The 14,236-nt window shown below is 35.4% G+C and overlaps 1 protein-coding gene across 1 annotated transcript in view; it reads left to right on the top strand.

Moving 5' to 3' along the window:
- The window catches only part of NME8 (NME/NM23 family member 8), a 77,016-nt gene that overhangs the window by 42,242 nt on the left and 20,538 nt on the right, over positions 1-14,236 (top strand). Inside the window, exons 13-15 of the mRNA XM_058298039.2 lie at positions 5,113-5,257; positions 5,895-6,002; positions 8,609-8,760. Of these exons, the coding sequence (XP_058154022.1) occupies positions 5,113-5,257; positions 5,895-6,002; positions 8,609-8,760 (405 nt within the window). The remainder of the gene's footprint in view (positions 1-5,112; positions 5,258-5,894; positions 6,003-8,608; positions 8,761-14,236) is intronic.

The following is a 14,236-nucleotide window of genomic DNA, read 5'->3' as shown; positions in this document are numbered from 1 at the left end:
GAAACATAATCCAATGTCTATTTCTGGAATTCATAAATGGTATAAAACTGCTACAGGGAAAATTGATATCTTCATTATTTCTCATTTTTGTTCAAGAAATATAGTGTAGATACATATGCATATGTAGTTATATATTATTCAGCTCATTGATTATGTGTTTTCTTCATATGTAATGCTTTTAAAATATAATATGTATCTTATTTTTAACTAAATAAGCTAATATATATCAAGTACTTTTCTCTGTGCCTGATATCTTATGCACATAATAAATAGCAGTTAATTGCAATTGTTGCTGTTTCAGTGTACAGATATTTCTTTTTAGGGTTGTTATTGGATTTTTTTTCTTATGATAAATAACTTTTTCCCAATATAACTTTTTCCCTATATATTTTTTCTTACTGACCACCTTACTGAAGTACATCATTTTATTCTAAATATTTTACTATTTAAAGTAGACTTTTGAATTTTCCAAACAGCTTATGTGCAAACAATTTTACCTATATTGTTCAATTTTCTTATCTTTATGGATTGTTTAGAACTTCTGGGAAAATATTAAATATTTATAGTAGTTATGTAACATCTTTCCTTTTTTTCCCCTCTAGACAGCTATTAATATCTTTCATGTTTTTAATTATGATGTTGGCTTTTGATTTCAGGAAAATAATTTTTATCATGTTCAGGCAATGTATTTCTATTTCTAACTTGCTACAAAGTGATTGAAAGTGATTTTTAATGCTATCCAATATTTTTTTAGATATTTACTATGATACATATAAGATATTATTTCTCCCTTGATGTATTGACCTGTTGCTGTGACTGTAACAGATTTTCTAATATTCATCCTTCCTTGGATTTCTAGAATAATAGATAGTGGCATACACCATACTGTTGGAGCTGATTTGCTAATGTCTATTTTAGTTCAAATGTTATTCATTAGTCTTTCCTAAGTATTTTAGGATTGTGCTAATTTTCCTTCATGATGACCACACTGGGAAAGTTTAACCTGTCAGAGGAGCTATACATGACCTAATTAGTTTACTAATAAAACTAGTCATACTGGTCCCCAATTTAAGGGAATGGTTATTTATCTGTTCCAGGTTTTAAAATTTCTTCTTGGGTCAGTTTCGACAATTGATGCTTGTATTGGTCAGAGTTCTCTAAGGAAATAGAACTGACAGGAGATATCTATAAATAGTATGAGATTTTATAAAATTCTCTCATGTGACTGTTGTGATGCACAAGTACAAGTTCCACAGGCAGGTTGCAGACCATGGACTCCAATGCAGGTCCTTGATGAGTTCCCAGGAGATGTTGGCTGTCCAAAGTCAAACTGGAAAATTCTCTCTCAATGCTGAAATCATTTTCCTTTTTAAGGCCTTCAACTAATTGGATAAAACATCACTCATTGCTGACAACAATCTCCTTGGTTGATTTTAGATGTAATCCGCCATCTGTGCAATCAGCTCACTGATGGTTAAAGTCCATAAATGTCCTTGCATCACAATTAGCTTCCTTGACCAAACAGGGCATCATTATCTGGCCAAGTTGACACATTAGCCTCACCATCACAGTGTTTCTCTTGAAATACTTTCATTTTCTGACTTTCAAATTTATAAGCACAGGGTTCACATAGCATTCCACCAAAATTGTTTTAATAGCATGATTGGTTGTTAAGCCCATTTCTCATTCTTAACGATTCCTCTGAGTGTTAATTTTTGCTCAGTTAGATTTTCTGGAAGCTCATTTAAAGAAAACAGCAGTAGGATCCTTTTTTGAAAAACAATTAAGTTGTATATGTTTTGTAATGACTTAATTTTTGTTTTTATCTATAATAACATATTTTCATTCATTTAGGTAACTTAGGTTTCTATTTTTATTCCTTTTCTAACGTCTTCATTTGAGTTTCTATCTATTTATTACAATTCTTTTGTTTGGTAATGAAAGCATTCCTATGACTACAACTTTAGGTTTGACACATAATCTTTAGTATTTAGTATTCTACCTGTAAAATTTAGTTGGAAATTATTTTAACTTAATCTGATCTTTTTTTTATTAGTAGGAGATTTTCACTTAAATAATTTTAATATTACAACTGTTTTATTATTTCTGTGTTCTTTGCTTTCTTGGTTTCTTTGGTTTCTGTGTTTTTTTTTATAAAGAGTAAGCATTTCTCCACTTTGTCATTCTAGTATTTTGAAAAATGAATATTGTGTTTTCAGTTCTTCCTATAATTGCTTTTGCTTTTCTAAAGTATGTTAAAACTTATATTTGATTATTACTTTTCCAAATCAAGAGCGAAACAAATTTTGAGTTTAACAACTTTTATTTCTCTCCCCATTCTCAACCCCACCCCACTTCCAGTTTCTTATGCTCTTGGTCTTTGTTAATGTTTGAGGTTTTAGTACACAGATGGGAGATTACGTTACCTTTCAGTACATTTCTTACATTGGGGTAATGTTTGGCCATTTGTAGTTTGCTTTTAATCAGATTTACAACACATGTATTTAGAATCTTCTTTAACTATTGTTAGCGCTTCCCACAATTCTCTAAGGGCCCATTAATTTCCCATTTTTTAAGCACATAATTATATTTTGTCTCAGTTTTCTGGAAAAAATATTTAAGCATATATTCTTAAGAATATGTATCCAATTGTGTTTTCTGTGCTTTCGCACATCTGAGAATGTTTTCCTATTGCTTTTATATAAAGGGAAAGAAAATTTGTCTGGCTAGTCAATATTTTATATAGTTTTCTGCCTTCAAACCTACAGACTTTGGCCCACTGATTTTTGGCCTTTTGTATTGCAGAGGAAAAGTCTGATATCAGCCCATTTTTTTGTTCCTTTGTAGTTAATCCTTTTTTTATTGCTGTAATATTTTATTTTAATTAGATACTTGTAGAAAATTTTCCATTTATGTTCGTTTAGTTTTTTTTTTCAAGATCATGTAGACATATAATAAACTGATTTTTACACATTTATTTTATTGATAACCACCTTAATAAGCAATTTATCTGCAATTGATAAGAGGGAAGTAACGAAGGTGTTCGGGGCTTGGATGTACAATTTTTATGGACTAGGTTATTCCATGAGGCTTCCTTATATCTAGCAGAATTCTTTACCTGGAGCCAGCAATTCTCTGCATTGCCACATCTGTCACTGAATGTTGGTATCAGTTGGCATCACTGGAGTGCTTGAGATGGTGTTTGAAATGCCTCATGGACACTGTGTGTCTTAGTTTTCTAGGGCTGTTGTAACAAAGTACCACCAACTGGAGTGTCTTAAGACACAGAAATTTATTGTCTCATAGTCCTGGAGGCTAGAGGTCAAGGTGTCAGCATGGCCATGCTCCCTCTGAAACTTGTAGGGGCAAGTCTTTCCTTGCCTCTTCCTAACTTCTGGTGGTTTGCCAGCATTTCTTGGTTTGCCACTGTAGCAGTTCAATCTCTGCCTCCATCATCCCCTGGCCATCTCCTCTTTTGCCTCTTTCCCCTTTCTTATAAGGACCCTGTCCTATCAGATTAGCATCCTTACTCCTCTGTGGCCTTATCTTAATGCAACGAATTCCATCTGCAAGGATCCTATTTCCAAATAAGCTCACCTTCTGAGGTCCCAGGGATTAGGGCTTTAACATGTCTTATTTGGGGGACACAATTCAATTCATGACACTATGCAAATAAAAGAAAAGACTTATTATTTTATCTATTAGAATTTGAAGTGGAACTTAATCTTCTAGTTGTGAGATCGAGGAAACTCAACTCCATCTTGCATATAGTTGTACTCCCAAGAGCCTTTGCAGTTTAACAGTTGGATACGGAGGTCCCTCTGCATGCCTCGTACAGTTTATAACTTTTGGTGACCACCCAACTGAGGAGATGCAAACTAGGGAAGACATTTTCAAGGAAATTCAGTCTATCCTCTCCTCTGTTAAGTCTAGGTTCTAGCATTGGTTTGAGAACCCTACCCTTTATTGGTTCTTATTAGTTTAGGTTTTTGCAGACTTACCTTCCCTGAATATTTGCCTTCAGTTCTTAATCATGAGTCAATTCAAGAAGCCATCTTGTGCTAACTATTTGAGAATTAGTTGCTGGTTTTTAAACTGCTGTCACTAGGTACCCTCATATGAGACATATGTTATTATTTAATTCTATAATGCAAAACTTGTTTTAAAATCACTCTGATCCCTTGTAAGAATGGAAATGATTCTACCTTTTTAAATGTTAAGAACTATATAGTCTGTTTTTTTTTCTTCTTGCCTGTAAGGTAACTTTTGAATCAAGTTATTACTTAACCTATACTAATATGTACAAATTCTTTGTTGTTCTTTTCCTTTACGATTGTTTACTTGTTTCTAGTTTTTTAACTTGGTTGCCTGCCCGGCAGGGCAGAGGTGATATCGCTTTCAGGATACACTGTTGGCCCTGGTCAGCAGCTGAGCACTGTCAGGGCTCTGAGGCAGCATTTTTGCTTTTGCTTTTCCCTCTTGGTTGCAAGATGGCCTTCGCAGCCCCAAGGGTTGTGTCGCCCAAGTGTCAAAAGCAGGAAACAGAAGGTGATGCAGGGCAAGGAAGTTCTCCCTGAGTCCCTCCCTCAGAAGCATCCCCAGCACGTGGGTCATGTTGGCTCACTGACAAGGAAGGGTGACGAAGTGAGTGATGGATTTTCTAGGCTTTATAATGGGAAGTAGGCAAGAGAGAAGGAGCCTGGAAATACTCTGGGGTACCCACTTAACTCATCTTACCCCATATCTAGCAAATAAAATAAGGTATATTAAATGTAAGTTATTTATAAGCACTTGCATAACTTTGTTGGTTATTTTGGTTACTAGCTGTACACACGCACATAGGTACTATTAGCAAATATTTTCTTCAGGTGTGTGTGTATGTGGAAACCGTATATGTATATGATTCCTATGTGATGCAAAATTAGAAAAGCATATGATTTTATATGTTGAGTATTTTCACCTTATATCAAAACCTAATAAGCTGATTATTTTTGCAAACTATTTCATATGAGAATAAAATGCATTATATAGTCTCACGATAATATATTACATTTGTGTATGTATCTGATAACTTGGCTGTTTGAAATTTATGATATTGCTCTCTCAATTTAGAGGATGTTTTGAATGTTATTCAAGAAGGAGGCTTTAAAATAATGATGCAACAACAAATAGTATTATCAGAAGAAGAAGCGAAAACAATTTGCCAGGAATATGAACAAGATGACAATTTTGAGCAAATAATATACAACATGACCAGGTAAGTAGAGTTTAGGTTTAGAAAGCACAGTCAGCTTTATTTCTGACATTTAAGTCTTTTAATCTTGCGTTCTGTTCAAGTTGACAAAATTCTCAATATGTAAACATGTGCTGAGTCTACTTCTTTACCTGTCCCGTTCCCATCCCTAGACTCTGCTTCACTCTCTGGCTTCTGGAACATTACTATAGCAGTGAGAACATCCACGGAAAAGCCAGCTGGCGTCCAGTTGAGCTGAATGCCAGAAATCCAAGCAGAGGTCTTAAATGACTGTCAAGTGTTGTGATCATTCCAGTCTTCAGAGAGGAATGAGGTGCTAGGATTCTGTCAGGTTTCTAAAAGAGTGCCTGAAATAGCAGCTGAAACAGAAGTCCAGAAAGAGGATAGAAATTGGTAGAAGCATGGAACCTATCAAGGGTAGCAACCACTCTATCAGAAGCAAGATGCTTCTCTAACTTTCCTTGTTGCCACCCTTCTATAGCTATGTTCATGAAAGCATACACTGGAAGTTAATTTCAGGCCCCTGATAAAAGGATTATTTTGACATGTTTTCAGTCTATTTAACAACTTATATTTGGGTTCCTTACATATAATTAACTACTGAGTCATACTTTAAAAATGTTTTTTTCTCCTCTAACAGTGGTCCATCCCTAGTTCTTGCTTTAGTAGGAGACAATGTTGTGTTGCGCTGGAAACAGTTCCTGGGACCAAACCATGTTGAAGATGCTAAAACATATTTCCCAGAGAGGTAGGATTCCTATCATGGGTCACCAACATTTTCCTTAGGATTCATTTTAATTTCCTTTTAGAATATGAAGTACAGAATCCATAGCTCTAGTCCAATGGAGTATCTCAAGAAAGCTAATTCTGCAGGAAAGATGTGAACTGCCTATGGTTGGAGGACCAGTTCAGTGCCTGCCTGAAGTTGCCCAAGGCTTTGCCAGAGAAGGAATGCTTGGTGTGGGGCTGGGAAGTAAGTGGGGAAAAACCCAGCCAAAGGACTGTCTCTTGGGAGAAATATTGACCCCACCCACACTTGAGAAATTCCTTTGAGAAGGGTTATGTTGGCAGCTGCAGGTCTTTCAGCTGAGCGTAAGGGTTTCTAGACAATAGCGACTAACTGGCTTTGTACTAAACTGCAGTTTAGTGGGGACATTTACTAAGATCATCTACTGTAAACCTTAGGAATTGGCTAAACTTTGTAAGCAACTCAACACCTCACCCTTTTCCTGACATATAGGAGGCACTCTTAAAATATTTTTTATCTAAATTGTTGGGCTTGGTATCATTTGAAGGATGAGAATAGCATCTCATGTATCTCTATGCCTGGCAAATAGCTGATGAAATACAAATTGCATTGAAATTCACTTGAATTCTTTGTGCTGATTTCAGGTTAAAATTCAATTTAGGAAGAAAGTGTCATCTTTCAAATAGGCAAGAATGAGAACACTATAAGGCACAGCAAACTTGTCTCACATGTTAACACAATGAGTATACAGTATTTATGAAACATAAGTTATACAAAAGCCAAGGTGTTTTCTTTGGGGTATATAGAATATATAGCATATACTTGAATCTGCATTGTCCATGTATACACATTTTACCCCTCATTTATCCCTGCTCACTTTTGTCTTTCTCCTCTGCTAGACAATTATTATGAAGAGTAATATGGGTTGTACCGCCTGCAAATGGCGCAAGCAAAGTATAGCATAGAATGCAGTGTATGACAACAGAGAGAGGAATTCCTATCAATGCAAGGCCTATGGCTGCAGCATACTGGCCAAAAAGTTGTGGTTGTCAAGGTTGGTGGTGTGAAGGTGGTGCATCAGTCTAGAGACACTTCCTAATTGTGTAGGCACACAGTGACTGCCCCTCCACAACCTACCATTATGCTTAGGGTTTCCATCCAAAGTCCCATGTTTACAACTAATTTAATCATTTCTTCTGATTGATCCTCCCTTCTCCAGTTTACTTGGCTCCATCCAGCTCTTTCTGGCTGCTTTGGAAATAAGTCTTAGCAGCAGAGTTCTGCACCTTTCCTATACTTGTTATTGGATTCTGTACTATAGGCATTGCTGTATCTGAAATCTGGTCATTTGCATAAAAAGAAACACAACAATCCCTCATTATTCCCTCTATTCCATTCCCTCTACACATATACTTTTCACAGAGCACTTTTTTTTTTTAATAGCAAAACAGAAGGGCTGGTTGTTGTGCATTGAATAGGGAAATCTAGAGCTCCAAGGGTCTTGGGATGGAAGTAACTCTAAACCGGAGGTATAAGAACAGCCAAGGTTGAAGTGGAAGGTCAAATTGGTTAAGGCAAAAAGGAAATCTGAAACCAGAGGCCAGAGAAGGTCTTGAAGATGATGACAGTCAGCCAAGATTTCAGTTTTGTGAATCAATGAGATGAAAAGGACATTGTTCACCAAGGTTGGATTTTATGGATTATCTGCTCAGTTCTGTGTTTAAAGAGCAGGAGATGAAATGGTCAGTGAGCAACTTCTCTCCTGAATTATACATAGAGAGAGAGAGAGATAGAAAGGTCAACTGAAAAGCCACAACAATAACAACAAGGAATAACAGTTGATTTAGGAGATACTTATTCATCTGTAGTAAAAGAAGCAGAACAAGAATAAATTCTCCAGTCTGACACAGATTTTCTAAAACCCACAGCACCATTCCTGCCACTATACACAAAGCTGTTACAGATGCTGCTCTTTTATTGCTACACTTGCTCCCCTGAATGGATCCATTGTGGTATCTCCTGGATCCAGTGTTTATAATTTGGTATCTTCAATATATAGGCAAGTGCCATCTTGTATTTGACAACATTTAATGGTGAAAGGGAAGGAATGTTTATTTAAAGCGTAATGTACACCTATATTTCAAATATCTCATCTGATTATATCCTCAAGAAACTTTCCGAAATAGATTTTATTATTTGAATTGAGACATTTAAAGCACAGGGGAGTTAATTGCCCGATGTCCCATAGTTAGCAAGTAGTGCAACCAAGATTTCACAGCTCCTGTTTTTTTCACTACACTGGACAGTCATTTCTTTTTTCATAGTTCTCTGTCAATAAAGATAAACATGATAATTTAACTATCAGTGTCCTTTCTTCCCAATGATTATTAACACCTGGAAGGGGAGTAACATGCCCAAGCTACTCAGTTATCACTTTCTTTTGCACAACACCTGGATCAGGAATGAATTGTTGCCGCTTGATGATAATTTTGAATATTTTATGTAAATAATGTTATGTTGTTATATTTTATGCTATGTAATTGATGTTTTATATTATGTCATGTACAACAACAATTTTTTTTTTGAACTTGGCTTATTTTTCAAAGTTTATGTGCACAGTTTGCAATGGAAAGTTTGCCTATCAATCAGCTATATGGAAGCAATTCTCTGGAAGCTGCCAAAAGGGAAATACAGCATTTCTTTCCTCCTCAAAACACTTTAGCAGTGATAAAACCTCATGTAACTAATGAAAATAAAGGTAAATATTCAAAAGTGAAAGCCAATGTATACATTTTTCTCCAAATTTTTGTGAAAATTTTCAAAGTACAGAAAATTTGAAAAATAGTACTAAGAACACTTGTCTCGCTCCATCTAGACTCAATAATTTACTTTTGCCATAATTATTTTCTCTGTCTCTTTCTTTCCCTCACTCATCTTTCTCTGTTTCTCTCTTAATCAGAAATGTGTATTGTACTTTGTTCAAGTCCTTTGTAGAGTTGATGAAGATAATGATATTTTTTTCTCCATAGATAAATTAATATGGAAATTGTACTATGATTTTTCTAAAATTGACTCCTCCTTCCATTCTTGTGCAAATTCCACTTAATTATGATGTAATTTAAAATTTTTAATTAAATATTTTACACTCTAATCCCACCAAGCAGATATTCCCCTTTTCCCTCATCTCCATCCGCTGGTAACCTCTAATATATTTGCTGTCTCTACAAATTTACTATTTCTAGATATCTCATGTAAATGACACCATACAATATTTGTTCTTTTGTGCCTCGTTTATTTCATCAAACATAATATTTTCAGTGTTTGTCCATGTTGACAGAACTTCATTCCATCTTATGGCCAAATAGTATTCCATTGTGTCCTTATACCACATTTTGCTTTTCCATTCACTAGCTGACACTTGGGTTGTTTTCACATTTTGCTGCTAGGAACATTCATGTATAAGTATCTGAGGCCTGTTTTCATCTTCTTTGGGTATATACCTATAAGTGGAATGACTGGATCTTATGGTTATTTTATATTTAACTTTTTAAGGAACTGCCATGTGTTTCCACAGTGGCTGCACCATTCAACATTTCCACCAGCAATGCACTAGAGTTCCAATTTCTCTGCATCCTCTACAACACATATTATTTCCATTTTTTAAATAGTAGCCATGCTTGTGAGTGTGAAGTGGTATCCCATCATGATTTTGACTTCCAGTTTCTTAATGGCTAATTATGTTGAGCATCTTTACATATGCTTCTTGTTCATTTGTATATTCTTTGGAAAAATTCTGTTCAAGTCCTTTGCCCATTTTTAAATTGAGTGGTTTGTCTTTTTGATAAAATTCTTTATGTATTCTGGATATTAAGCCCTTATCAGAGATATGACTTGCAATGATTTTCTCCCATTCTGTAGGTTGGCTTTCACTTTTTGATAATGTCCATTAATGAACAAAAGTTTTTAATTTTGATGAAATCCAATTTATAATTTCTTTTGTTGCATAAACTTTTGATGCCTATCTAAAAACCCACTGATGAATCAAAAATCATGAAGACTTGCCCCTATATTATGAGTTTTATGGTTTCAGCTTTTATATTTAGGTCCTTGATTCATTGTAGCTAATTTTGTATGTATGATTTGAGGTAGGGGCTCAGTTTCATTTTTTTGCATGTAATAGCCTATGTTCTCAAAACCGTTTGTTGAAGAGACTATTCTTTCCCAATTGAGTGGGCTTAGCATCCTTGTCAAAAGCAGTTGTCCATGTATGTTGGGGCTTATCTCTTATTTAAATTCCATTAGTCTGTATGTTTGTCCTTGTTCTAGTACCACACTGTTTTGGTTACCATAGCTTTGTAATAAGTTTTAAAATCAGGAAGTGTGAGTCCTCCAGCTTTGTTCTTCCTTTTCAAGATAGTTTTGGCTATCCAAGGCCCCTTACCCTACCAAATAAATTTGATGATGGAATTTTCCATTTCTGCAACGAAGGTTGTTGAAAACTTGATTGGGATTGCATTGAATCTGTATATCAACTTGGGTAGGATTGATATCTTAACAATATTTAGCATTTCAATCCATGAATGTCCTTTTATTTATTTAGGTCTTTTTAAAATTTCTTTCAGCAGTATTTTATACTTTTCTGTATACAAGTCCTTTATATCCTTAGTTAAATTTATGCATATATATTTGATTCTTTAAAAGTTTATATTGTAAATAAAATAGTTTTCTTGGTTTCCTCTTCAGATTGTTCATTACTACTGTATAGAAATACCACTGACTTTTGTGTGTTGATCTTGTACCCCACCACTTTGCTGAGTTTGTAATTACCTCTAGTAGCTTTGCTGTGGATTTTTTCAAGATTGTCTATGTATAGGATCATGTCATATGCAAATAGGAAAACATTTACTTCTTCCTTTCCAATATGAATTCTTTTTATTTCTTTTTGTTGCCTAGTTGTTCTGGCTAGAACTTATAGTACAATATTGAAAAGCAGTGGTGAGAGGGGGCATCCTTGTCTTGTTTCTGATGTTAGGAATAAAGCTTTCAGTATTTCACCATTGGATTTGATTTTTCAACATTGAGTGGGGTTTTTCATGTATGCTCTTTACCATGTTGAGGAAGTTTCCTTCTATTCTTACTTTTCTGAGTGTTTTTATCAAGAAACACCCACATACAAAAGAAAAAAACAAAGGTTCACTGGCTCTTTACTTCCCAGAAGATCCTGGTGGAAGTCCTTAAGACCCGATGGTCCCTTAGGTACACCCTAGATCAACCTCAACGCCCAACCCCAACCTTTGGAAGATGAGGTTTCCTCTGCCCACCCTGGCCCCCACTGGCCACTCCGTATGTCAGTGCTATGTTTCTGTAGCTGCTGCTCTTGCCACAGCTGCAGGGCAAAGGAACGTAGGCTGGTTGCTGGTTCTGGCTTGCATTCCCTTAAAAAAGTTGAAATCCAGGCAGCCTCTCCTTTTGTTTGGCACTTCTGTGGTTGTACTAATGTTCAGTCTGTTTTCGGGATTGTCATCGAACTAATTTCAATCTCTTTTTCCACTGTATTCATTTTCCTGGTGGAGGAAGTGATCTGTAAAACTCCCTTCTCCTCCATTGTGCATCTGTGTCCATGCTGTATGTTTTCAAATGCTTTGGATTCTATTTGCTTATATCTAATTTGGGATCTGTTTGTTTGTTTGCATTGAGGCTTAAAAGTGATTTTGGTCTGTATTTTTCATTTGTGCACAATTTTTATCACATTTAGATATCAATATAATACTTAATTTTTTAAAATGTGAGCATTTTCCTGTTCAGTGGTCTCAAAGATTTCAGGCAGCACTAGGATTGGTATTTGAAGGTTGGGTAGAATGTTCTTGTGAAAACATCTGGGCCCATTGCTTTTTTAGTGTGACAATTCTTTGACTACTTTCTCTATTGCTTCTATGGAAATTTACCTATTTAAACTTTCCATCTCTGCTAGAGTTACATTTGTTTAGTTGCATTTTCTTAGGAAATTATCCATTTCATCTACATAGAGTTTGCAAAGTAATCTCTTTTTTTAAAAAAAATCATGTTTCATTTTCGTTGTTTCTGTGATTATCTCTACCTTTCTATTCTTACCTTGTGGTCTTTCAAACAACCAGAATTTGATTTATTTATGCATCTTATTGCTTTCCTATTTTTCAATTCATTTCTCTGATTTTATCTTTATTATTTTCTTCCTTCTACTTTCTAGTAGTTTTGTTTCATATTCTTCCTCCAGCTTTTTGAGTTGGGAAATTAATTTGCTTATTTTCATTCTTTCATTTTTATTTGTATAAATTTTTAAGGTTATGCATTTTCCTTAACCACTGTTTTAATTGTATTCCATCTACTCTAATGCATAATGTTTTCATTATCATTATTTTTTTCTTTATTAGTGAAGTTGTGGGTTTACAGAACAATTATGCAGAAAATACAAGACTCTCATATACCACCTCACCACTAACTCCTTTTACCACTGTGGATCATTTGCTTCAGTTGATGATAGCCCACTTTTATAATTGAATTATTGAAGTTTGTGGTTTAACTGAGGGATCACTGTTTGTGTTATGTTGTTCCATGAGTCTATTCTATTATGTTAATTCTGTTACCATATAATCTTTTCCCTTTTAATCATATTCAGATATATATTTCAGTACTGTTAACTGCATTCACAATATTGTGCTACCATCACCATCATCCATTACCAAAACACTTCCATCATTCCAAATAGGAATCCTGTACATTTAAAGTCTTAACTTCCCATTTTTATCTCCACCCCATCCCCAGTATATTCTAGATTCTGACTCTGTAAGTTTAATTATTTAATTGTTTTAAATCAGTGATACATACATTATTTGTTCTTTTGTGTCTGGCTTATTTCACTCAACATTATATCTTCAAATTTCATCTATATTGTCACATGAACCACAACTTCATTCTTTTTAATGCTGAATAATATTCCATTACATGTATATTATTTATCCATTCATTGGTTGATGGACACTTGAGTTGCTTCATTTTGGCATTGTGAATAATGATTCTATGAGCATTGGTGTACAAATATCTGTTTGAGGCTCTGCTTTCAATTCTTTGTGTTTATACCTAATAGTGAGATTGCTGGGTCATATGGCAGTTCTGTACTTATCTTTCTGAGGAACACCAAACTGTCTTTCACAGTGGCTGCACCATTTTACATCACCACCAGCAATGAATGAGTGTTTCTCTTTATACACATCCTCACCAATACTTGTTATTTTCTCTTTTTATTAGCAACCATTCCCCTGTGTGTGAAATGGTATATCATTGTGATTTTGATTTGCATTCCTTTGATGGCTAATGATGTTCAGCATCTTTTCATGTGCTTTCTGGCCATTTGTATATCTTCTCTAGAGAGAAAGATGTTCAAATCTTTTGCCCATTTTCTATTTGGGTTGTCTTTTTCTTGTTAAGTTGAAGGATTTCTTTATAGATTACTGGATATTAACCATTTATAGGATTTATGATTTCCAAATATTTTCTCCCTAGTTTAGAATGTTTAGGAGGTACAGGGGCTATAGCCTACTGGTAAGGAGATGACTCTCAAACAGTTCCTTGACTACTTTAAGACAGAGCACAAACTGGAGATCGCTATGCTGTCCCAAGGTGTGTCCATGCTGTATTCCTTCTTCATGACAACCACCAAGCTCAAGGAACAGTTGGATCAACTGATGACAGAGGTTGTGAGCTGTGTGTTGAAGTGAAAGCTGGGCTGCCATGTGCAGGCGCTGGTGTTGGAGCTGTGCTGCAACGACTACAGTGGCGAGGATGTTGAGGTCCCCTATGTACAATACACCTTCCGCTGACCCCATCTACTCCTCTAGACCGACCCTTGTCTACCCGCCTCTGACCCCTTCTAGCCCAGAGCTAGCCAAGCCTGGTGTTTCCTCACCATCCCTCCCTGAACACTTCCTTCTTGCCGTTTCTTTCTACCTTGTGTGAACCTGAACCCTAATAAAGGATTATCACCCCCCAAAAAACAAAATTATATTAAAAAGAAGGAAAGACTTTAAATCAGAGCCCTGACTCTGATTAAGACGTTTCTTCTCTTGTTGGATCTTTATCCATTTTGATATGAGGGTGATGTTGACCTCATAGAATGAATTAGGGTATGTCCCTTCCTCTTCAATTTATTGGAAGCATTTGAGCAGAACTGTAGTTAAGTCTTCTTGAAATGTTTGGCA

Source organism: Dasypus novemcinctus, chromosome 5, assembly GCF_030445035.2.
Source record: "Dasypus novemcinctus isolate mDasNov1 chromosome 5, mDasNov1.1.hap2, whole genome shotgun sequence".
Taxonomy (NCBI): domain Eukaryota; kingdom Metazoa; phylum Chordata; class Mammalia; order Cingulata; family Dasypodidae; genus Dasypus; species Dasypus novemcinctus.
The sequence above is the reverse complement of the archived record's forward strand: the minus strand, read 5'-3'. Positions and strand labels throughout refer to the sequence as shown.